This window comes from Maniola hyperantus, chromosome Z (genome assembly GCF_902806685.2).
Source record: "Maniola hyperantus chromosome Z, iAphHyp1.2, whole genome shotgun sequence".
Lineage (NCBI taxonomy): Eukaryota > Metazoa > Arthropoda > Insecta > Lepidoptera > Nymphalidae > Maniola > Maniola hyperantus.
Genome location: NC_048564.1, coordinates 15,862,245 through 15,889,227, shown reverse-complemented (window position 1 = coordinate 15,889,227; position 26,983 = coordinate 15,862,245). Strand labels below are relative to the sequence as shown.

Genomic DNA, 26,983 nt, shown 5'->3' with positions numbered 1-26,983 from the left:
TCATACGAGTAGCTTAATTTTACAAAATGTCTATAAATTATATACTTATAACCTCCTTAGATAATCAAGAGGGATTAATTAATTATAGGTGAAAACCTTACGAAAATCCGTTCAGTCGTTTCTGAGATTAGCCTGGAAAAACACGAACTCAGCGCAGCGGGAGACTTTAATTTATAAATGTGTAATGATAATAAAATGAAAACCTGTACTTGTAGGTATTGAAGTATGCAAATGATTTGATTAATATTTTGCTAGCTAGCGTTCGGCTAACGACTCGCTCCGTCACTAATATCATTTTAATCATCATATTTATATGTCAAACTAGTTTTTTTATGTAGGTGTTTGTGTAACTAAATGATCAATTTGTGTTTTCTTACTGTATCTACATACTATCTTGTATTAAAAAGGTGAATGTTCAGTGCAACAAGGCTCTCTTGGCACTTGAATGACATCGACAGGAGGGCGCTGTTGGAGAACAAAGGCTTAGAGTATTCAAACAAGAACAAAGGGGACACTTGACGGTAACGTTAGTTCCGATTTTCTCCATGTACCAAGATAGCCATGTCGCACTGTATTTTAGGTTAGGTACCTTTTGACAGAACTTGACGATATTTGAATACGAACAAAAGCTACTTTACCCCACCCGTAGCACTATTGTCGTACCTACTTCCAAGTTACAAGTCTCAGCACAAGCTTTACACTTAGCTGGAGGGGAATGGGGGTCCGGTAGTCATGACTAACATGGCTAATATTCTTTTTATTTTTAACTAGCTGCCCTGGCAAATTTCGTTCCGCCTAAATTTTTTAAATTTTTCTCTCAGTAAGAACCATTCTCGTACTTCCATGAATATTATAAAAAGAAAAATTAGCGAAATCGGTTCAGGTGTTCTCGAGATTTGCGATCAGCAATACATTTAGTGATTCATTTTTATATTATAGATTGAGCACGGCTCTCGTCTAAGAATAAGAAGGGCCATAGTCCACCAAACTGACCAGTGCGAATCGGCACACTTATAGAGCACTCTTATGCATTCAGGTTCCTCACGGTATTTTTCTTCACCGTTAAAGCAAGTGATATTAATTAATTGCTTAAAACAGACATAGCTCCGAAAAGTTTGGACCTTAGAAAGCATTTTGAAGAACTCGCTCAGGCATGCGGAACCTGGCGTACCTACACAGCCAATCCAGTCCCTTGGCAGTTAGGACCTCAACGTCTATTAGCTCCGCCCATTGCCAAAGCTGTGATAGCCTAGTGGTTAGGACGACCGCCTTCTAATCGGAGGTCGAGGGTTCGATCCTGGGTACGCACCTCTGACTTTTCGGAGTTATGTGCGTTTTAAATAAATAAATATCACTTGCACAATATCAAATTAATAATATCGGTGAAGGAAAACATCGTGAGGAAAAATGCATGCCTGAGATTTCTCCATAATGTTCTCAAAGGTGTGTGAAGTCTACCAATCCGTGGTAGACTATGGCCAAACCCTTCTCACTCTGAGAGGAGACCCGTGCTCTGCAGTGAGCCGACGATGGGTTGATCATGATGATTGCCAATTCAGCTTTACAACTCGTTGGGTTATGTCCTTTACTCTTGTAACTAGAGTAAAGGACACAGCCGATCCGTAGAAGAAGTAGAGTCTAGTTAGGCTAACATGCGCACCACGAGAAAATTTTGTCTACGCATTTACTCGTCTTATTTGTATGAAGAAACATGAGATAATGCGTAGACAAAATTTTCTCGCGGGGCGCATGTTAGGCCCTTAGTTCTCTCTCTACGGATCTCCTCGTTTCTGACTTGATCACGTAGAAAAACTCCGCACATAGCTCTCTCCATCGCCCGCTGAGTGACTCTGAGCTTTCTTATAAGGCCCATAGTTAGCGACCATGTCTCGGATCAGTATACCACCCGGTCAAGCTAAGTTTGCACCTCGCGTCGATTAAAAATTAAAAACTCAACACAAGTGGCAGCTAAAAATTCGTAGTAGGTACGTGTATCAGTGACAAAGATGCAAACATACACGTACTACGAATTTTTGTCAGCCACTTGTTTTAAATATTTTAATTTTTAATCGACGCGAGGTGCAAACTCAGCTTCACCGGGTTATACATATCATAATTGGCAAATGGCAACATTATTCGAAGGCCATAGTTTAAGCCCGGAAGTCCACAGTTACAAGAACAATAAAATAGAACAATAGAGCTTTCAAAGCCCATACCTACAACAAATGTAATGGGAATCAAGAACTGATTACACGGTCAGCTTAATATGTTTTGATAGTTAAATAAACAATAAGTTCTGTGAAACCTCAAACTCAAAACAGATTTTGTTTCAACGAAATACTTAAGGCCAACTCGCACAAACGGAACAGAGTCAAGCGAATTTAAACAACTGTATGTAGTTACTTTGACAAACGGTACATATTCATCATCATCAACCCTTCACCGGCTCAGGAGATGTGGACTTTGCAATTGTGCATTGTAAGGTCTACATCTCCTGAGGATGCTCCGGTGGTGGCTGCTTCATCCTGCATGTTTAGCAGTGGGAGGGCGGGCGGTGCATTTCGCATGCTGCATGTTGCACTATACAGATTCGACCTGTTTCAGCGGATTATAGCAAATTAAGCTTTTGGTTCATTGTATACGCCCTTTTGTTACGAATCTTTCGAATTATTATTTGTTTTCGCGCGAAACGAGTGACAGATCTCGGTTACACCATGAATCTTTACTTTCATTTTGGAACGTACCCAATATATTCACGCGTGTGTGTAAATCGGCATAAGCGGCTACACCCACGTAGGTACCATGCTACAACTCGCTTCTACGTTCTGTTACACACTTTTGGAGTGCTCTCCATGGTCCCTCCAAGCCATGGCTACATTAACGGGAAACGCCGTTGATCAACGCGTTAATAGCCGTTAACCGTAGGTGTAGGCAGTGTAGCCACGATCTAACGCGGTAATTTGACAATGGCATTCACATTGCCGTTTGGCCATAGACGATTTTAACACCAATTCAATGAGGAAGTTTCAATAAAATTTTCATAGATGTCTCTTGAATATTTCGCATAGGTCGCCACGAAAGAGGAAAAATAATACCTATATCTTTATGATCTATGCTTTAATGTTTAGGTCGTGTCAATCAAGGACATAGATGAAGAGTAAGAGCTAGCGTGCAAAGCAATTTTCCTTACGTTTCTTCCCTACAAAATCTGTGAACTATAATAGAAGTAATTATTTAATTTCGCATCCGATTTAAATTTAAAGCATATGTGATATAGATATAGGTATTATTTTTCGTCTTTAGTGGTGGTAATATATTCAGCGCCATCTATGAAAATTTTCTAGAACGTTGCCTGGAAACCTTCTCATTCTGTGTTCTCATTGGCATTAGACGTTAACCGTTCAAGTGTGGTCGCTCAGGTTAACGCGTTGACTCTCGGTGGAGTTATTTGTGGGTTTTTCTCAGACCTGGGTGCGTTTGGAACCCTCGTAGCTTTAGTTTTAAGTTCGTTTTTATTTTTTATTTTAAACAAATAGAGATCCCTACGAAAATCGTAATAAGCTACCCGTGCGAAGCGGGGGCGGGTCGCTAGTTTATTCATATGTGACTGACTATACTTTAGAAATATTTTGGCTGTCGACTTCGATAAAGAATTAGTACTGTCGAGCTTTACAAAATCTGTACAAAGAGAGAGTGATTGTCTTTCCTAACAATGTACCTACATTGTTCTCGCTTGCCGCGAGCCCCTATGGCTGCGGCTTCGTAAAACCATAACCAAAAAAAATTATTCTGAGGTTATCAGCCTCATTAAGGCAGACACACACAAAATGCGCGCGTACACATGTACGATGTTTAATCCAAAAACCCGGCTATCGAATACCCGGCTAAGTTTTTGTGGGCTCTTCTCAGACCTGGGCGCGTTTGGAATCCTCGTCAAATAAAAAATTTGGCAATCAGTAAGCGGATGGATGAGAAAGGCTGAGGACCGTGTTTGGTGGCGCGCTCTTGGAAAGGCCTATGTCCAGCAGTGGACGCAAACAGGCTGATGGATTGGATTGGATTGGAAGCGTAAAATTTTACCTACTCTGAATAGGTCACGTCATCTGCCCTACCCCGCACTGAGTTAGCGCGGGGGTTGTGCGTGTGTGCGGGGCGTCCCCACCCCGATTGCCATCTCGACCTGTCGCAGAGTAGGTATAGCTACATTTCTTCTTGCTAGCGTAGTTTACTATTTAACGTTTGTTAACCTGAGATAAGCAGTGTTTAATCTGGAGATTAGCCCATGGCTCGTTATTATATATCGTTTTATATCTAACTATTGTTTAGAAAATGTTGTAAAGACTATTTGATTTGCAGCACACTCCAGCAATGCACGGGTCTGCAATTACTTTTATTATGTACTAGCTTATGCTCGCGACTTCGTCCGCGTGGACTACACAAATTTCAAACCCCTATAACCCCCTTAGGGGTTGAATTTTCAAAAATCCTTTCTTAGCGGATGCCAACGTCATAATAGCTATCTGCATGCCAAATTTCAGCCCGATCCGTCCAGTAGTTTAAGCTTTGCGTTGATAGATCAGTCAGTCAGTCAGTCAGTCATTCAGTCAGTCAGTCAGTCAGTCACCTTTTCCTTTTATATATTTATAGAAGACTAGCAGATGCCCGCGACGCGTGGATTTAGGTTTTAAAACCTGGTACGGGATAGCGGGGGTGATGTTCAGGTGCGAAGTGTCCCCCCCGTCTCATACCCCGATTGCCATCTCGACCTGTCGGGTACTATAGTAGGCCTATGCTGACATCATCTAAACATGTAGGTATATGTGGGAGGGTGACCAAGTTTCCGACATCGCAATGCGGGACTTGTCATATAACGTAAAGTAGTTAAGCAATCAATAAGCAATTAGGTTATATGGGGAATAGCCACAATTCTCAATTACATTCTAACAGTTAATATGTAATTACAAATACAATAAGTTACATTTTGAGGTAGAAATTAATTAGTCTCACATTAAATCTTAAACTTGCTATTCATAGTAACTGTAAAGTGGTCAAGTAATGAGCTACACTATTAGGGTGAGATCTATAGAGCGCACTCTGACTTTGCTTAGACTTAAGACACAGTTAAAACGAGGCAGAGCTATATCTCTCACATGAATTTGTTTCGTCGTCAGAAAATTACTGTAACATTATTTTTGAAAAGCGGTTATTGTCTGGTACAAATTTTACTATTCTAAACAGAGTCCGAATTTATTTTTCCCTTGACAAACTATAATATTGTATTATCACGGAAACGTCAGGAATTCATCACAATTTTTTTAACTGCTCATTACACACAAATGATAGTTTTGAGTTATTCGAACTTATTTTTCTTTTCTCCAACTACCCACATGGTCACGTTAGAGATTGAATTTTTGATTCTTTATGCCCTGGTTTAGGTACTTTCCTCTAACAAACTATATATATGGCCACATTGAACGTCAAAAATTTATCACAAAATACTTATTCAAGTTGCGCTAAGTACCAGGTAAGTACAAAACCTTACGTTTGTGCTTACTTTTCCCTTGACGAACTATATTATGGTCACCTTAACATCAGTAAACGGTCATATTATGTATGAGAAGCCTTTATATCTGGTACAAAGCCTTAATTTGATCAGGATCCGAGCTTAATTTTCCCTTGACGAGCTTAATGTTTGAGAGTGAATCTTTGATTCTTTGTGTCCTTAGTGTCCACGGAAAACCCATATTATGGTCACATTAAACATCAGAAATCCATCACAAAATATTCGAGTTGCGCTAAATACAACCTTCCGTTCGTGCCTACTTTTCCCTTGACGAATTATAATATGGTCACGTTAAACACCAGAAAACGGTCACATAATGTTTGAGAAGCGCTAAATATGTGGTACAAAGCCTTAATTTGATCAGGATCCGAGCTTACTTTTTCCTTTGACGAACTCGGAGTGTTTGTGCCTCGCCGGCACTACGTGGTGCAACCGGTGTCCCCGCGCGGCGCCCGCCGCCTCGAGGCCGAGGCACAGGCACAGACACCAGAACAAGGCGCGGGCCAACATGCTGCCACATCACTCGCGAGGCCACAACCGAGCGCGGCTAACTTCCATCGTGTACTGGCCCGCCCGGTTTTACGGACTACGGTGCGCGGACGCAGCTACAGACGTCGAACATGGTTAGAGATGTCATTGTTTACCTTTACTTTTGTTTTTGAAAATTTTTGATAGGAAAATTCACATTCCTATCAGATTTGAACCCGAGCAACTTCCTTCGTGTTTTCTTCGAGCTTCGCGACATTGGCGAAGTAATTTGTGCCGTGGTGGCTTACAGCCGTATTTGCAATCATTACTATGAGGTCTCACAGTGCCCTCGGACGCACAGTGTTGGTTCCACCAATCAGATTACTCAATAATACAGGGTCACGTGAATTTTCAGTAATCTGAATGGTGGAACCTACGCTATGCGTTCGAGCGCAATGCCATAGTAGGTAATGATTGTGAATACAGGTGTTAGACAGTAGACTAGGTAGGTATATAGAGAATAGTGGCACTACCAAAAGCCACTAACCGAGAACCAGCAAGTTTATCACAGCTTTAATATGCACCTACATAGCATAGCATAGTACCTCTTTGGTACAAAAATCTGAATGACTATATAAAAGTAAAAGGTGACTGACTGACTGATTGATGGATTGATCTATCAACGCATAGCTCAAACTATTGGACGGATCGAGCTGAAATTTGATATGCAGGTAGCTATTATGACGTATTAGGCATCCGCTAAGAAAGGGTTTTTGAAAATTCAACCCCTAATGAAATAGGGGTTTGAAATTTGTGTAGTCCACGCGGACGAAGTCGCAAAATAGGCTAGTGATTATACATATAATAATCACTCGTCTTATTAATGTTAGAGTGTGTTTGTTTGTTGGTTTGTTCTTTGATTGCGCCGCAAAAAAGCAACGGATCGACGGTCGATTTTTTGAATGAAATGAAATGAAATGAAATAATTTATTTGTGTGAATATGGGAAGACAAGGTGTTTATAATAGATAGAGAGTTAAACCAACATATCCTGTCAGGAAACCCTGACGTACAAATATTTTGACAAATTCAAGTTTTGCATGGATATAAGATCTGAGGAATCTATATCATTCAGGCTAGTTTTTATCCCGGCAAATTTTAGAATTCCCACGGGATTTATAAAAATCTTAATCTATCATCTATGCGAACGCTGAAATTTTGAATAGAGAAATTATGTAGATCAGCTACATACCATCTTTACTCTGTGCTCACGACTAGATTTTTTGAAATTCCCACGGGAGTGAAACTATGGATGGTCGCTAGTAAACTATTCTAAAGCTCAACAATTTAGTCTGAAAAGCCAACTAGGAAATGCGTCTATTCTTGTTACCATTCCACACAGACCTGGCTAGCATACTAATGATTTGTAAATGAGTGAGATTTAGCTAATAATTGAATTAACATAGGACTAAGTGGAATCACAAATAGCTATGAAAAATACTCATACAAAATATTTTTTACTAGCTTATTCTCGCGACGTCGCCCGCGTGGACTACACTTTCTAACCTCCTTAGGGGTTGAATTTACAAAAATTCTTTCTAAGCGGACTTCCGTGTCATTTTAGCTATCGGCACGCCGAATTTCAGTCTGATCCGTCCAATAGTTTGAGCTGTGCGTTGATAGATCAGACAGTCAGTAAGTCAGTCAGTCAGTCAGTCAGCTTTTCCTCTTTTATATTTAGACTAGCTTATTCTCGCGACTTCGTCCACGTGCACTACACAAGTTCCAAACCCCTATTTTACCCCCCTGAGGTTGAACTTTCAAAAATCCTTTCTTAACAGATGTCTAAGTCATAATAGCTATCTGCATGCCAATTTTCAGCCCGGCCGTCTAGTGGCTTGAGCTGTGCGTTGATAGATAAGTCAGTCAGTCAGTCAGTCAGTCAGGTCAGGTTTTCAGATCCTTAATCTCCCATCTAAAGGCACACACCTCAAAAAAGTTAGAGAACTTTTTAGAATTAAATAAAGTGGTTTTTTTAATTACATTGACTGCAATCTTAAATCGTAGTAACTGATGCTGCAGTCTAAGATGGAAGCGGGCTAACTTGGAAAGGATAGAGCAGTTATATTACGCCCATACACCATATCGGTTTCCACACGGCATCGTATCGGAACGCTAAATCGCTTGGCGGCACAACTTTGTCGGTAGGGTGGTAACTTGCCACGGCTGTAGCCTTCCACAAGACCAGGGCCCAAATTGTCCCACCCGGGAATCGAGCCCTGCACCTCACACTCAGGACTTTTTACTTTACTGTATGGGAAGATGTGAATTGTATGGTTGATGATGATGATGATGATATTTAAAAATTGCCGTGTCTACGCATGCGTCGGTCTACGCGGAGTGGTTTTGCCCTGTTACGAGCACAGGTAAACGCGGAGAAGGCCGCAGGTATGCGCGCGCCGGCCGCCTCGACTCGACTCGACTCGGAAAAAAGCTACGCAACAAAAGTTTAATAAGTACGCATTGTAGCCCGTGCTGCCTCTGATACGAATAATAATAATTGAACTCTGTAAAACTGGAGCTCGCCTTTTTAACCAACTTCAAGAAAAAGTTAAGTTTATTTCAAGCTAGTATAATAGTATTACTATAGCTCACCTAAGCGCGTAACCTAAGCTGTAAGGGCGGTGGTAGCCTCGTGGTTAAGACGTTGGTCTCCTATTCGGGAGGTCGCGGGTACAGTCCCGGGCAAGAATCTCTACTAACTTTTTGGAGCTATGTGCGTTTAAAGCAATTATTAATTACTAGCTGATGTTAGTTTTTGAAAATCCCGTAGGAACTCTTTGATTTTCCGGGATAAAAAGTAGCCTATGTCACACGCCAGGTCTTTACCTCTAGCCATGCAAAAAATCACGTCGATCCATTGCTCCGTTGCGACGTGATTGAAGGACAAACCAACGAACAAACACAATTTCGCATTTATAATAAGTGATCTATACCAATTCTAGGCAAGTTCGCTCCAACCTAGACATCATCATTGCTTTTTTAAGCATGATTGTCGTCAAGCGTAAACCTATCAAGCAATTTAAAAAAATACTTAGGAATAGAAAGTTCAAGTTCAAAATCATCCAGTGGGTAATGGATAGAGCTATGCTTGGAGTTTCCCTAAGTGAGAAAATCAGAAATGTGGAGATACGTAGGAAAACCAGAGTACCTAACTGATATAGCAGAGCAATTTTTTAAACTGCTCCAACTCGAAATGCAATTCGTAAGATCCGTCTTCATTTTTTATTATTATTATTATTATTAAGCCTTTATTTTCCTTATCAATTAATATTATTTACAGAGTTTCTGAATCTATTCTAATACTTAATCTAAATCCGTCTTCATAAATGACTGCAAACTTAACTCGAAATAGAATTATTAATCTACTTCTCGTGCTTACAGCCTCCTTCAAACAAAAAGAAAAATAAAGCACTATAAATGTTACAAAACCGTATTTACTCTACTATTTATTTTGTGAAGCTCGCACGCGCGTTGAACTCTATACGAAAGTCGAGTAACCGACCACTACGATCGCGTGACTACGAGACTACGAGATGGTCAAATCACCAGTAACAAATCCCTTGCGCGTTCTATACCAACTTCCTGGCTCCAATGACATACTACAAACGCAATGTAAATGTTGTTATTTCTTGGATCTTACAGAAAGTGGTTTAGTAATAAATGTCCGAGCGTAAAAGCCTCAGCTCGCCTCACATTCCAGAAAGCTTCATTAGATTAGAATGTTGTTACGAAGGTCTTAAAATATACGGGGCTTAGGAGAAGTATTTAGTAATGTGTCAGTTTATGAGTTAAGTATCTTTTGATTTATTCATTTAAATACTCCTTGGCCCAGACTTCGTTAAACGGCCTATCATATTATTTAGCACAAAAAATCTATGGCTATTTTATATATATAATAGGTAACGTAATCCAATATGTTTTTTTTATTTTGTACCCACTTCGGTTTTCCTTAATTTGCTTGAAAGATAAAGCTATCTCTGTACCAAATTTCAACAAAATCGGTTTAACGGATCGGCCATGAAAAACTAGCTGACAGACGGACAGATACACTTTCGCATTTATAAATAACTAGATGATGCTCGCGACTTCGCCCGCGTGGTTTTAGGTTTTTAAAAAATCCCGTGGGAACTCTTTGATTTTTCGGTATCAAAACTAGGCTATGTCCTTCCCCGGGATGCAAGCTATCTCTGTACTAAATTTCATTAAATTCGGTTGAACGGATGGGCCGTGAAAAGCTAGCAGTGAGACAGACAGTACAGACACACTTTCGTATTTATAATATTTGTATGGATATGGATCCGATTTATAATGACAGCCTCAATAGCTCATCGGTTAAGGAGGGGACATGAGTTCCGAAAGGTTGGCGATTCAAATCCCATCCGTTGTACTATTGTTGCAACCACTCCTAACACAAGCTTTTCGCTTATTTGGAGGGAAAAGCGGAAAAATAAGTCATAATTAATATTGCTAATATTTAAAAAAAAAAAAAGAAAAAAGTCCGTCGTCTGCGCTGGTCCTAAGGCTCTTGCACGGCTACCTGTTCGGAACAATAGTGGAATCAAAGCGTCATTGTAGCAAACACAAAGCATTCAAGTGGTGGTTGTCAGGCCCTTTGTTCAGCGCCGCGCGTAGTCTCAAGTGCCCAGTCCAGTTGTGGACATATTGACGCCGATACAGCACTGTCTAATACGCTTGTAGTCATCATCATCATCATCAACAACCGATAGACGTCCACTGCTGGACATATAGAATAGTATAGTAGGCAATCGCGGAGGGAACGCCCCGCACACCCACACAGCCCCCACGCTAATGCAGTGCGGGATAGTACGGGTGACGTGCGAGTGTGCGAGGCATTCCCCCGCCTCATACCCCGATTGTTATCTCAACCTGTCGCGGACTGGTCTCTTGTGGGGACTTCCACACGCCACGGTCTTACGGATTACGCTTGTAGTATACTTAATCTTCTAAATATGTAAAAGGAAAAGGTGAATAGAGATAGGGGTAGAGCCTCTACCCCTATCTCTATTCACCTCTAGAGGAAAAGGAAAGTAGAGAAAGGGGTAGAATAGAAGTCGCGAGCTTTAGCTAGTATAATAGTATATATAACTATAGCTCACCAAAGCGTAACGTAAGCCGTAAGGGGGGTGGTAGCCTCGTGGTTAAGACGTTGGTCTCCTATTGGGAAGGTCGGGGGTACAGTCCCGGGCAAGTACCTCTACTAACTTTTCGGAGCTATGTGCGTTTTAAGCAATTATTAACTACTAGCTGATGCCCGCGACTTCGTCCGCGTGATTTTACATTTTTCAAAATCCCGCAGGAACTCTTTGATTTTCCGGGATAAAAAAAATAACAACGCCTTTGTGTTAATCCTGGGTATAATCTATCTCCATTCCAAATCCGTTCAGCCATTTTTGCGTGATTGAGTAACAAACATCCAAACATCCACACTTTCACATTTATAATATTATATTAGGATTAGGATCACTGGTTTTAATGTTGAAGTAAAATATCGCGAGGAATCCTGGTAGGTACATAACGCTCATGCTACGTCAGCTAAACTTTAAGGGTCATAATATAACTGAAAAGTTATAGGGTCTCACAGCGCAGAGGAATCGATGTTTTATCAAAAGCGATACAAAAATATTTATGTTTCTACTAAAAAAACCGACCAAATGCGACTTAGACTCGCGCATTGAGGGTTCCGTAATATAATACAGTCGTATTTTTTCGACAATTTGCACAATAAATCCAAAACTATAATGCATGAAAATAAATAAAATCTTTTATAGAATGTTCAGGTATTTGTGGCTAATTCCGTTGTACACAATTTCTAAACTAAACTAAAATGACACGTCTAAATCTATTGCTATCCCTTTCATAATCTTGCTTGCGGAAAAGGATAGCACTAGTTTTAGACCTGTTAATTTAGTTTAGTTTAGAGATTGTGTACAAGAAAATCGGGCCCAAAGCCATTTTATATGACACCCCACTTTGTATATAATATTAATCTTATAGTTGAAATACTAAATTATTTGTTCATAAACATATTTCTTTTGGGATGCAACCACAAATTCACGGTTTTCGTATTTTCCTCCTTATGTGTGCTATAAATAAAACCTACCTACCTGCCAAATTTCATGATTCTGGAATCTGGAACAACGGGAAGTACCCTATAGGTTTCTTGACAGACCGACAGACAGTCCTACACGTGTTCCGTTTTCCTTTTGAGGTACGGAACCCTAAAAAGGCTAAAACATGCAAGCAATAGACGTGCCGCCACCTAAGGACATTAAAAAGTTTCTGGTCATTAATATAAAACATATTAAAACTGTTAGTAATTGCGGCGAATCATAAATGGTTAATAAAAAACGCATTTTTGATTCCCGGCCCGCGGCCCGTAGCTTCGTACCCCGTCGAGACGCGATGGTTCGACTTTACATCCTCCGGGGCACTGTTTAGCTAACATACAGTTCCAAAAAGGCCATACACCACTGAGAAGTTTCCAGACAGCGTTCGATAAAATTTTCATAGATGGCTCTACTACCACCACTAAAGACGAAAAATAATACCTATCTATATGATCTATGCTTTAAATCTTAAAATTTAAATCGGATGCGAAATTAATTAATTATTTATATTATAGTTCACAGATTTTGTGGGGAAGAAACGTAAGAAAAATTGCAGTGCACAGCTCTTACTCTTCATCTATGTCATTGATTGACACGATCTAAACATTAAAGCAAAGGAACTAATAAGTAAGTAGGTGTTCCGTGCAAACACAATATAAATATATGTATATGTCGGTAGCACCGTCTTTAATAATTCTAAAAAGATTGCTCATTTAACATTACGTAATCGCCCCACCGTCATTGTGAGACTATATAAGCGGATGCGCAGTGTGTCACGAAACTGGGCCCTCAACAACCCGACCAACCTACTTCCGGGCCCCATCAGGGCCCGGAGCTGCCCCAAACCATTTGGCAAGACCTGGACATGACTGCACTAATCGCCGACCTCAAAAACCGAAACCCCATCTACCTTAATAAATTTAAGGTAGACCCCACTAGACAGCCTGCGCGCTTTGACCAACCCCCGGCATCTCCTCCCTCGGCCATGGCCATGGAGGACGATACCCCGTTAGTGACACCGACAGACAATAGGGAGCCTCACTCCAAAACCCCAGCTGGGCCCTCAGCCCAAACACCGATCCCGCCTAAGGAGCCACACTCCGAGACGTCCCCAGCCTCCTCTGAAACAGAGGAATTTACGACTGTACAGACGAAGGCCCAGAAGCGAAAGCTGAAGGCCTCCAAGTCCCACGCAAACCCACCTAAAAAGGTGGGCGTTGCAGCCCCTTCAGGGCCCGGTACTCAACCCACAACCTCCCAGGCAACCCCCGAGGAGGAGTCGGAAGACTCCCCCATGGAGGATTCGCCAAGGGAAAAGGTCCCTCCCCTTTTTATTAGGGAAAAACTCAGCTGGCAGCGCATCTTGCCACTGTTAGACCAGCGGGGCATCTCGTTCACGAGTGCCCGCTCGACCGCCATTGGAATCAAAGTCCAATGTCCGACTTCAGGCGACCATCGCCTCCTCACCAAGACTCTCCGTCAAGAGAATGTAGGGTTCCATACCTACGCTCTTCCCGACGAACGCGTTCTACGCGTAGTCATTCGCGGCCTTCCGAAGGAGCTGAACACCGACCACATAAAGACAGACCTCCTTTCCCAGGAGCTGCCAGTACTAGAGGTTCACAGGATGTACCATCCTAGAACCAAAGCCCCCTACGAGATGGTGCTCGTAACCCTCGAACTTACCCCCGCGGGTAAGAAAATCAATAACATCACATCGGTGTGTCGCCTCACGGGTCTTAAAATAGAGCCCCCCCGTAACCGCGGCAGGATGGGCCAGTGCCATCGCTGCCAGATGTACGGCCATTCCGCAAGGAATTGTTTCGCACACCCCAGGTGCGTTAAGTGCCTAGGGGACCACGGCACCTCCGACTGCCCCAGGAAGCAACCTACCGAGGAACCCCCGAGCTGTGTTCTTTGCAGGTCTCAAGGGCACACCGCGAATTATCGCGGATGCCCTAAAGCCCCCAAGGAGCAAAAGCGAAGGGTCAAACCGGCCGGCCGCAAACCTGCTGCAGCTCCCCAACCCGCCCAGAAATTCGTCCCTGCGCCGGCTCCGGCCACCAACGCATGGGAAAAACCCCTTCCCAGGGCTAACCCCCCTGCGCCAAAGCCCGCCCAACCAGCCCCGGCCAAGCCCGCCCAATCAGCCCCGGTAAAGGCTTCCGCGCCTACGCCCCAGCCCCAAGCAGAGCCTTCTCTCCATTCATCCGCGGCGACTAACGCTGCGGATAATCTCCACTTAATCGAAACTGTCCTCGCCTCTATTGATATAGTGGAGATGGAAGTTTTCGCCCGGACCTTCAGGAAGGATCCCAAATTAGCTATTACCCAACACTTGGGTCTGCTCATCTCCATTAATAACCTTAAAGCAACCCATAATGGATAGTACGACCAAAGGTAGATTAAAACCCCACTCCTTAGTAGTCGCGTTCTACAACGCGAACGGCCTTATCGACCAAATGGACGAAGTCCGCGAATTTGTATGTGCACATCAAACCGACATTCTTCTAGTGCAAGAGACCTTCTTGAAACCTAGTAGAAGTAATCCCAGAATTGCTAATTTTAATATAGTCAGAAACGACAGGGCCACTGCTAAGGGTGGCACTGCCATATACTACAGAAGGGCTCTTCACTGCACTCCTCTCGATCCTCCACAACTAACCAACATGGAAGCTTCCATATGTCAGGTGAGTATGACTGGCCATCCGTCGGTCATACTAGCATCCGTTTATCTCTCTCCCTCGAAAGATCTGTTAGAAAGTGACATCCGCGCACTTCTCTCATTAGGAGACTCCGTTATCGTGGCCGGAGACCTTAACGCCAAACATCAAAGTTGGAATTGCCGCTCCCCGAACTCACGAGGACGCCAACTCGAAAGACTGACGCACCGCCCCGATCTTAACTTCATAGTTATAGCCCCTGACACACCGACTCGTTATCCAATGACCGACAATTCAACAGACAGACCGGACATACTCGATATAGCTCTTCTAAAGAACATCGCCCTTCAGGTGAGTCCTTTGGAGGTGCTGTCCGAGCTAGGCTCAGACCACCGTCCCGTCCTATTGCGGCTAGGACCCCCGCCCACCGCGGCCCCCCCGACCAAAACAGTCATTGACTTCAAGAAGCTCTCAGAGCATCTTAAGTCTATAGACTCAGTGCACATCTCTCAAATTCCTGACATTATAGGTAGTCTAGATGAAGCGCATGCAGCCTCACTGCACCTTACTAATCATATCCGCGATGCTCTAAGCGCCTGCTCCCGACAGATGCCGAACGGTTTCACCCGTCGACAGTTGCCGGACGACGCCAGAGAACTCATCACCATCAAAAACGCTAAACGTAGAGCCCATGACGCATGTCCTAACGCCGACAACCGGAGAGAACTCTGGAGAGCCCAGAGGGAGGTAAAGGCTCGCCTTGCCGAACTCCGCGACGAACAATGGGACAGGAAGCTGAGTGAGCTCAAGCCATCGCATGTAGCCTACTACAGCCTGGCGAGAGCTCTCAAAGCCGACCCTGTCTCGGCCACTCCTCCGCTTTTACGTCCCAATCAACCGCCCGCCTTTGAAGATGTCGATAAGGCCGAATGCTTGGCCGATAGCTTAGAAGCCCAATGCTCCCCGAGCACCATCTCTGTAGACAAGTCCCACATAGAACTAGTTGAAAACAAACTAGCATCTATCTTCTCTTCCGCCCCAGGTGGCGATCCAATCCTCCCGACAAATAGCGGCGAAGTTCGTCAAATTATCAAAGAATTTCACGCCAAAAAAGCCCCAGGCCCCGACTCTATTAATAACAAAACTCTAAAGTTACTCCCTGACGTATTAATCAACCTCCTGGTTGTAATTTTTAACACCCTCATGGCAGGATGCTCCTTCCCCGACAGGTGGAAAGAAGCTACCGTTATAGGCATCCCCAAGCCAGGGAAACCTAGGAACCTCCCTACTAGCTACCGCCCCATTAGTTTGCTCAACACCCTTGGCAAGGTGTATGAGAAAGTGATCCTTAATCGACTTAGGTCCGTCGTAGAGGAGAAAAACCTCCTCAACGACGAGCAATTTGGCTTTCGAACCAGACACTCATGTGTTCATCAAGTGCACCGCCTCACGGAGCACATCCTTCTCGGCTTCAACCGATTCAAAACGAGAGGTATCCCAACGGGAGCCCTCTTCTTCGATGTAGCCAAAGCCTTCGACAAGGTGTGGCACGCCGGCTTGATCTACAAGCTTTACCATCTAGGCGTGCCCGAAAGACTCGTACGTTTACTACGAGAATTTCTCACCAATCGAACTTTTCGCTACCGTCTGGATGGGACCCTATCCTCCCCAAGACCTCTCCGAGCAGGAGTCCCTCAGGGCTCCCTGCTCTCGCCACTTTTGTACGCGCTGTACACCAGCGACATTCCCAGATCCCCTCATGTTCATATAGCCCAGTTCGCGGATGACACCGCTCTATATAGCTCCGACTTAAACTACCGGAACGTTAAAGCTCGACTCCAAAAGGCAGTCAGTAGCCTAGGCCACTGGTTCCGCCTTTGGAGGATAGAGGTTAACCCGGAGAAAAGCGCAGCAGTGCTCTTTCAAAAGTCCAAAAGGAAATCACAATACAAACTTCGACAGACTGAAATAACTCTTTACGACCGCCCCATTCCCTGGCAAACTAATACCAAGTACTTGGGTGTAACCTTTGATGACAAGATGAGCTTCGCCGCGCACATTCGTAGAGTCCGCAAGAACGCAGCGTATGTGCTCTCCCGTCTTTACCCCATGATTTGCGCAAAGAGCAAAATGTCACTTCGACACAAAGTCACGCTATACAAAACGTGCATCCGCCCAATAATGTCTTATGCCTGTGTTGCATTTGCACACCTGCCGCCCTCCTCTCTCAAACCTCTCCAAGTCCTACAGAATAAGTTTATGCGTACGGCCACTGGCTCCCCGTGGTACATGCGCAACGTGGACCTCCACAGAGACCTCCAACTCCCGACAATAGCTCATTACTTTAAACAGCTTTCCAAAAATTATTTTGAGAAAGCCATTAGACACCCCAACCCCCTAATAGTTGAGGCAGCGACTTACACCCCTGACCGAAACGACCCCCCAGATAAAAGACGCCCTAAGCACGTCCTTAATGACCCCGACGATCAAATCATGACCGACAATGCACCCTATCTCGTAGGGCTACACAATTCAACCTCATCACAGCGTCTTCGCCGGCGAAGACGAGGTCCCCGATTTCTAACGTCACCCGGACGTGGGCTCACGCCACGGCCTCGGGGGCGTACGGACTAACCAACAAAACCGACAACTCAACCCATCCCAACGTCATCCTAAGCCGTGGTCCGAGCCTCACAGGAGGCGCCCTTAGGAGGACGTTGCCCCCCGACCTCTCGTATTATTTCTTCGAGCCCTAGGGCTCACCCCCAGGCGGAGCTTCGCGCTCGCCAACCCCCCCGGTGACGCTGTAGCGGCCAGTAGGGCCTACGCAGCATAGTCAATCCGAAACAACACACAAAAATGTCACGAAACATTATTCGTGTGGCTCTTGCCGAGGGAACTTCTCAATAGACACTATGTGTGTCTGTGTCATACTGTGTTATTGTTATTGGTATTGTTATTGTTACCTGTGTGGTTTCTGTTGTTAGAGGTTATAGTTGAGGGTAGTATGTGATATCTCTCGTAGTGTGCGAGAATATTGTTAGTGCGCCCGCGAAGGTTCGGTTAATCTAATATGTTGTAATCCTGACTTATCCGTCTTAATCATTATCATCATTATCTTCCATCTAGGAAAGGCTATTTCAGTGTCTTTCCTACATATACAATAGATTTATCTACTTATTTAATACACCAAAGCACAGAATATATAATAGTACTAACGTAATTATTTAGTGTAACGTATTAATTTAGTGGCGTAAAATTTGTCACTTCATGCTAAAACTGTCAAGATCCAGTTTACTGTGATTTTACAATCGTTGGTACGCTCGATTCCACAAACAACGAGTAGAGGTCTCGCCCTTATTATTTGAAGAAAATATATATTTTGTTTCTAAACTGTATGATTGCTAAGCTGTGATAGCCCTAACCCGAACATCACAGGTAATTTCGACAGTCCATTGCTATTAATAAGATCGAGTTTTATATTGACTATGCTTTGTTATCAGAAAAAGAATATAATATATAACGTAATAAAACCTTTTTTGTATCGAAATCCTAGATATAGTAGATTAGCAGATGTACAGTAAGCGGCAGAAAATAATAAAAAAAAATACATCGAACTTTAGAAGGAGATAGCGGATTTGTAGAGCATTATCTCTGCCGTTAAGACCCACAAAACGTCATATAGGTATAAGTGACAGAGACAACGCTCTACAAAGCCAAAATGTCATTCTAAAGTCTATCTATCTAGTCATCTAATATTATGTACACCCCAGTGTAGTTCGATCCTAACTTCACCACGAGTCGAACGATTTATCACTCGAGCATCGGCACTCGTTTATTAATATCGATTATCGATACCTACAATCCGATATCGTTCCTTTTTAGGGTTCCGTAACCAAAGGGGAGATACTGTAGGGCGATTGTCTAAAACCTGCATCAATCATTATTACAATGTGAATTGTTGTGATTGGCTGAATTTATGGTGTTCTTGTTGCAACAATGCATTGTAACCAATAGTGAGCGAGCGTCAACCAATCAGAGGTGATTGCGATAGTGACATTGTAGCTGTCATTCTCCCGCAATCGCGCAGCCGAGCCCTATTAATGTCACGGCTGTCCGTTTGTCTGTCTGTCTGTCCGCGTGTCACAGATCTCTAGCTCGTAGACTAAATGAGTAACAAACCTGAAATTTTGGTATTTGGTACAGAACATTGACCCAAAATCATATATTTAATTAAAAATTCAATTAAATTATTTTTAGGGGAGTACCCATACATGCATTCCATTACATCCCAAAAATATTTTTTTCTTGATGTAGGATATTATTGTTTAGAGCTCATTGAGGAGAGTACGAATATTTTTTTTTGTTATAAAAGTTAACATTTTTAAACCATTTTGTGAGGGGGGCTACCTCAAAAACTAAAATAGTTAGGAATATGAAATTTCGGAACATTATGTACTACTTTATACTGTATTTAAACTACAAATACTGAAAACAACGTATCACTAAACAGTTTGTAAGCTGTGACCAAAACAAACGAACATTTTGTTGAGTTTTTCTGTCACGTTTTATTGTAATGTTCTAGCTCGGAAAAGAAATATTTCATACACCCAAAACATGAGGTTCATAATAATTATGTACGGAACCATAAAAGAGCAAGGCCTGACTCGCGCTTGACCGGTTTTTGTTTGTTTGGAAAATGATGTTACGTGGTTTTTTAACTCTTTATAATTACAGAATCGTGACGCTGCGTCAACGTATTTGGCGTTTACGAATCAGATCTTGAGATTAGTGTACAGTTTAAATGAAAGGCATTGTTGCTTCAAGCTTCGGCGAGACGCTTCGAGAGCTTATTTATTAGGGGTCCGTACCCGAAGGGTGCTAAAGAGACCCTATTACTAAGGCTCCGCTGTCTGTCCGTCCGTCTGTGATATTTAATTGATGAAATGCACATAACTCCGAAAAGTTAGAAGTGCGTGCCTGGGATCGAACCCCGGACCTAACGACATACCATGAGCTGAACTATAAGAGGATTACAACACATTCAACTGCATTGTGTTCATAATAAGTAAGAATGACGTATTCACGTATACTTCCATCTTTGTATTGATAAATAAAAATAAATTCTTATGTTATGCTAAATATCTTCGACTGCCGAGATAGCTGTACATATCCAGCTTTCTTTGAAAAGTAGCAGTAGCAATTCACATGGTAATTTCTAATCTTTGATGTAGCATCTTCCCATATAGTAAAGTAAAAAGTCCTGATTCAGTCACTGACTGAATCATCAACGCCCAGCCCAAGCCCTTGGACCTAGGAAGCTGAAATTTTGGAGATGCAGTTTCGAGGCAGTGAACAAACCACTATGGTCTATGGATATGGATAGTACTACTGGATATGGATAGTAGGTATAGACTACTCGTATTTAGAGAAGAGAAGTGTAGAAGTATGGAAATCATCGGGTTTCCTATATATATATATTTTTTTAAAAGAATATTAGCCATGTTAAATGACTAATATTCCCCTTTCCTCTCCAACTAAGCGTCAGGCTTGTGCTAGGAGTAGGTACGACAATAGTGCAACGGGCGGGGTTTGAACCGTCGGCCTTTCGGTTTTCAGTTTACTCCTATACCGGTTGAGCTATTGAGGTATATCAAGGCGCTGAAATGATAAAGATCCCTGCAGATGCACTCTCGAGACACTGGGTGAACGAAAGCCAGGATCGCAGTCACACGGTTGTCACAAAGGATCGTTTTTTGCGTTCAAAGAATCCCGGACGGAATCTAAGAGCGAATCGCATTGTCGAAGAGGAGGACCGTGTTTCGAGATCAGTGTGCTTAGTACGAGATTTTACATCTCGTTAACGTTAACGTCGAAACTAGAGTGAGGAAACTCTCGACAGATTGAACTAGTGTCGTCAATATCAAACTGTCGGTTTGATCCTGAATCGACGACATGTCGAATTTTACGCTATGGTGACGTGAAATCAAAGAAAAATACCTATGGAATAGTTGTGTTTTGTTTGACTTATATACTTTGTTTTCATAAGTAGATATTTTTAATCCTTTTTTGTACATTATAAAATCTATTATATTATTTGTAAGTTGTAACTGTGGCGTCACCCTGGTCACAGCTGAAAATCAACGTCCTACATCTTATGATGAAAATGTTACATTTGTACTTTGTTTTATCTGTGACACCAACAACAAGTAAATGCATTTTCTTTCTTTCTGTCTTTCCATTACTTTAAAAAAAGCTTTTTACTTTTAATTTATTTAAACCTCAAGACAAACAGTACTTTATATCAAGGGCCTTGTAATCCGTAGCTCGAATTCTATCAACGTTGGCGAAATATAAAACTCATACTAACCGTACAGTATTTCGACGAGACTCGCTTTGGTTCACGTCTTCGCACGATGTGTGGTAACCTAATACCTTCATTTGTACCTTTAACTTTTTTAACCATGGTGAACATCTACATCCATATATCTATCAGTACCCTTATTATAAATGCGAAAGTGTGTTTATTTGTTGGTTTGTTGGTATGTTGGTTTGTCCTTCAATCACGTCGCAACGGAGCAACGGATTGACGTGATTTTTTGCACGGGAATAGTTAAAGACCTGGAGAGTGACATAGTATACTTTTTATCACGGAAAATCAAAGAGTTCCCACAAGATTTGAAAAAAACCTAATTCCACGCGGACGAAGTCGCGGGCATCAGCTAGTACTAAATATTATAAAGGCGAAAGTGTGTCTGTCTGTTTGCGTGTTACCTATTCAAAGGTTAGTACAGAGATAGCTTGCATCATGGAGACGAACAAAGGCAACTTTTCATCCAGGAAAATTAGAGAGTTCCCACGGGATAATTAAAGATTTAACTACACGTGGAAGAAGTCGCAAATATCGTCTAGTATAAGTTATATATGACTGACTGACTGGCATATATAAACTTGCAGCTCAAATCGTTAGGTCTAATTAATAGATTTGCGTGTAAGTTTTGTCTATAGTATAAGGTAGAGAGCCTCTCTAGATAAGATAAAGAAGATTATATAAGAATAAACAAACAAACACTTTCAGCAGATTAACCTAACCAATAATCGAGTGAGGCAAACTAGCTCCTATGACATATACCTACACAGTAGGCATACATAATAATATATCATTCGACGAAATCAAAAAGAAACTACACTAAAAATTTCAAAAATGAAAAACACCGCGTCTCTCTGGTACAGAACTACAAAACGACTAAAGTGGGCGATTAAAATCAAAAATAAACTACTGCAAAGGTTGCTTTGTCTCTCGTGTCCACGACAAGACAAGTATAGCGGGCGGCGCGAGCGTCTGACGAAAAACCTTCTAAGGGCCAGTTCACACTACTGTAGAGACATTTTAAAAGTCCACTTTTGACATCATACGAAATTATTTGTTCGGGCGGTTCAATATCGGGCGGTGCAACATCCGCATAAACTGGAGAGAGGAGCGGAAAAATGTACACTTATTATTTGGTTGAAATAAAGAAATTAAAAATAATTAAAAATAAATAGCTAATTATAAAACAATGTAAACCCTTTATTGCCAACTTCTTTTTAACGAAAAACTTCTTAAAACGTAGAAATTGTTAAGGTTCGTTTGGTTTCCATCGTTATTCTTATATTGAAACGTTCTATATAGCGTAGCAACCACTCTCGTCAATACGTCATTTTTTAGACCTCAATTAACATTTATTTCACTGACCTTAGACACCATACTGATAAAGAGTAAATATTTCGTACGCACAATGGAATTCTTAGAAATGTGTTTATTTACTGTACTTCCTACTATCTATATTTAGGTTTTATTGCTGACCAGTTATATTCATTAAATTATATTGTTTTCTTTTACTTTCTGTTTAACAAAAACTCTTTATAACACACTAAAATACATGGTCCTGTCAATTTCACTATATAGAGTGTATTCATTATCACACTAATTATTACAAAGACAAAAGTGTGTATGTGTGTGTGTGTGTTTGTGACCCTTCCATTCGTAATTTTTATTTCCGAATGGATTTCGCTGAAATTTGGAATGAAGATACATTATGCCTTGGATTATATCATAAAAAACCATGGTTCCAACGAGATTTTTTAAAGATATCGCGAGATATCGATATACGCGACGAAGTAGCGGTATATTATCTACTATTTTTATGGGAATTAAAACAAGAGGCTATGAAAACTTTTTCGTGCTCGGTTTAACTATAAGTCGAATGACAGCGAACGCATTCATTCGTTTGAAGAACTTCGCAGCACAGCAACTCGCTCAGTGTGAACTGGTCCTAAGGTCGAGTGGCGCGCGCAGGTAATACCGGCCATTTTGGTTTAAACTTTTTTACTTTTTCTTGTTCCTTTTCAATAATCCGCATGTTTTACGGCTTGTTAGACAGTTTGTTACGATTAAAGTTCACTAATTAGGCAACTAGCGGGAACCCCGGTCGGTGGCAGGAAATGTTAATTATTGGCCGTTTTAATTGAACTTCAATTTATGTTGATCGAAAAACGTGTTAATTAGATCTAGCCGAAATAAAAATATGATTTATGACAATTTACTTATAGAAAGAAAACGTTTAACTATGCAATTGTGCCACACATTTCATCTTAGAACTAAGAGTTCATTATCCCGGCGTATGATAAATAATATTGTAAACTGATCACTTGAAAAGAGCAACCGCCTTGTTTCTTGCTGGGTCTTCTCGGTAGGAACCGAAAACCTTCCTGGCGTAGTGGTAAGATCTGTGGTCTTATTAGTGGGAGATCCAGGGTTCGATTCCTGGCAGGGATTTGGAATTTTATAATTTCGAAATTTCAGGTCTGATCTGGTGGGAGGCTTCAGCCGTGGCTAGTTACCACCTTACCGGCAAAGCCGTGCCGCCAAGCGATTTAGTGTTCCGGTATGGTGCCGTGTAGAAACCGTTAGCCCGCTTCCATCTTAGACTGCATCATCAATCACTTACCACCAGATGAGATTGCAGTCAAGGGCTAACTTGTATCTGAATAAAAAAGTCCCCGCAGTTGGGTACAAACGAAATTATCTACTAATCTAAGTCACGTTCGTCTTAACATGTGTTTGTTGACCGGCGGGTACCTAGTAGTTTGTACTTCTGTCAAGACAACGTTATCATGAAGATTTAATTCCTCTTCATTTAATGTTTGTCTTTTGATCCTTGAACTTGCACAGAGAACTTTATTCTTGTACGGGAGCGGTGTTCAAGCTCCACCGTACCACATATCTACTCGTGTGACCGTACTAAAGGGAGATCTCCCACCGAGCGGTTGGTTGTGCTCGGTAGCGCCAGCTGGGCCGACGGTTGTATCATGAAACTTCTTGATATAATGATTTTAAGCTTATTTCGTGGTATAACGACATATTTTAATGTATAAAACGGGTACATACCACGATTAATTTCTTGATATAGTCCAGATTGCAGAAAACTCCGTTAGTGCGAGTACTGTCGGCGGTACATTTATTCGGGACTACGTAATGAAATGTTATCGATTGAATAGCGACATCTAGATTCAACTGTGGTAACCGCCACACTCTAAAGCCTAATTTACACGCATTAAGTTGTTTAGTAGTTAACTAAATTTTTACGTAAAGCTCTTAAGTTCATTCCGAGATGAACAGCGAACTGCGTGAAATAATAAACTCTGTACATAATTATTTATGTGCTCAGCGAAGTCACAGAAGAAAACAATGAAATTTCACCTTTTATCCTATCTATTTTAACTATATTTATCTATTTTAACCTGTCCAAACGTGCTGTAGTCACCGGCGGGGGTTGCACGGGGTGAGGAGCGCGAGAAAAAATTGTATTCTACTTGTTCTTGTATTCTACTATAAATTCAATGTTATAATATAACTATCGTAGACATCTAAGAAAAGGTTTTTGACAATTAAATCCCCGAGGGAGTAAAATAGGGGTTAGAAATTTGTGTAGTCCATGGGGACGAAGTCGCGGGCCTAAGCTAGTATTAGATAATTATTAATTATATTGTTGAGGTGGTTTGATAGATCCAGCCGCGAAAATTCAAATTTTAGTTAGTTTTTCGGAAATAGTAGACTAATCATACATCGAAGGCTTATGGTAATAAGTTTTGCGGGCATAACATTTATGCATCTACATGTTTTTCTATAAAAACTTTGATCAAAAATACTCATTTACTTCATATTTTGTGCAAATCTGGGAAAATTCTGAAAATTATCTTTCAGGAACAAATATGAAGTAAATGAGTATTTTTGACCAAGTTTTTATGGAAAAACATGTAGATGCGTTATGTCCGCAAAACTCATTACCATAAGCTTTCGATGTATTTTGAATTTTCGCGGCCGGATGTATCAAACCACCTTAACATCTTATGTACAATGTTTCTTGCAAATAAATAATTTCATTTCATTTACAACAGCTGTAAATTAAAAACTAGAGTAAACAACATTGGTCGCACTTAACCGCATTCATTTCGTAGTAATTTCCTGTATAGAAGTCAAGAAAAAACGACTTCCCTTCCACGCAATTAATGAGGGCAATAATTATATAAATAAGGATAAAAAAAATACAAACCTGTACCGATGTATGTAAAATATTCGGTTTTTTTTATGATGCGAGCACCTGTGATTTTCCTGTCGGGTACATACCTGTGAAAAACAAAGAAGAAGATTAATTAATTAAAAAATTATTGTGATGGACACGGTAGGTCCTAAAATAATTTTACTTCAATCTTTTTCTCCTAATAATTAATCACTAACCAAATTATAAATGCAAAAGTGGATTTGTTTGTTGGATTGTAGGTTTGTCCTTCAATCACGTCGCAACGGAGCATCGGTTCAACGTGATGTTTTGCATTGCATGGGTATAGCTGTTAACGACCTGGAAAGTGTCACAAGCTACTGGAAAATCAAAGAAACATCAAATTTTAACGTTTGTAAATACACCAATAAATAATTAATCTATGGTTTATTATAACTTACACCAAGTTTATAAAACTACATACTTATGTCAAAAACTTAAAGTTAAGTAGATAAGTAAAATGCAGAATTTGTTTTAGAATAAAATTCTGGTCACACAGGATTCCCAAAAGGCGTAAAACAATATTATTCTAAATACTTGAAGAGTAACATAAAATCGGTAGCAGGTAGGTACGTGGCACTGATGAATTTAAATGTTGTATAATTATTTCCTTTGTAGGTACACTATAGTTAGCGACTACAGCAGACAGCAATCGGGGTATGAGGTGGGGGGAGGGGGAGGTGGGGGGGGGGGGACTAACTCGCACCGGGTTAGCGCTGAAGCTGTGCGGATGAGGCGGGGGACAAGCGACTCGCAACACTTAGGCACACTGGGATGGCCCTGGGATTCAACAGGCGCCTGTATGAAATGGCACTCGTGGACTCCGACTCGTACTTGGCCGGTTTTTTGACATTGCAGTAGCCTTCAGTTTACTTGTACCTCCAGGTCATTGATCGCACATTGTGTATGCAAATGAAAAAAACCTGTCAAGTGCGAGTTAGACTCGTACGCGAAGGGTTCCGTAATCCGTATCATACAAGATATACCTATAGTACGTATAGTACGCGACAGGTCGAGTTTGCGATCGGGGTAGAGACGCCCCGCACACCCGCACAGCCCCCGCGGAAACCCGCTGCGGGTGTGCGGGGTGTTCCCACGCCTCAAACCCCGATTGCCATCTTGACCTGTCGCGTACACTTTTATGTAGAACACTGCAAGCTGATTTAGTAAATTTATTTTTTCGTGGACATTTTTTAATGATGTAACTAAACTACAAATTCAGTTTCTGGATTTTTCCTATATTTTGCTATAAGACCTACCTATCTGCCAAATCTCATGATTGGAGGTCAACGGGAAGTACCCTATAGGTTTTCTCGACAGACACGACAGACGGACAGACAGATAACCAAGTGATCTTTGAGGGATCCTTTTCTGCTTTTAAGAAACGAAACCCTAAAAAAAGTAGGTATAGGTAATATATTTGGCGCCACTGCGTCAAATGTGACGCAGTGTACCTCTAGAAACAATAGGGGGCAAATGGTAAAGGCCACTGAGTGTA

The 26,983-nt window shown here is 41.6% G+C and overlaps 1 protein-coding gene across 2 annotated transcripts in view; it reads right to left on the bottom strand.

Annotated features, from left to right (window-relative positions):
• Egfr (epidermal growth factor receptor) overlaps positions 1–26,983 on the bottom strand; it is a 161,080-nt gene that overhangs the window by 17,753 nt on the left and 116,344 nt on the right. Inside the window, exon 1 of one of the 2 annotated variants that reach the window (XM_034983383.2) lies at positions 5,941–6,114. The exons of the other annotated variant lie outside the window; for it this stretch is intronic. Coding sequence (XP_034839274.1) covers positions 5,941–6,073 — 133 coding nt within the window. The 5' untranslated portion in view covers positions 6,074–6,114. Of the gene's footprint in view, positions 1–5,940; positions 6,115–26,983 lie in introns of those variants that run through there. 2 annotated transcript variants of the gene reach the window in all.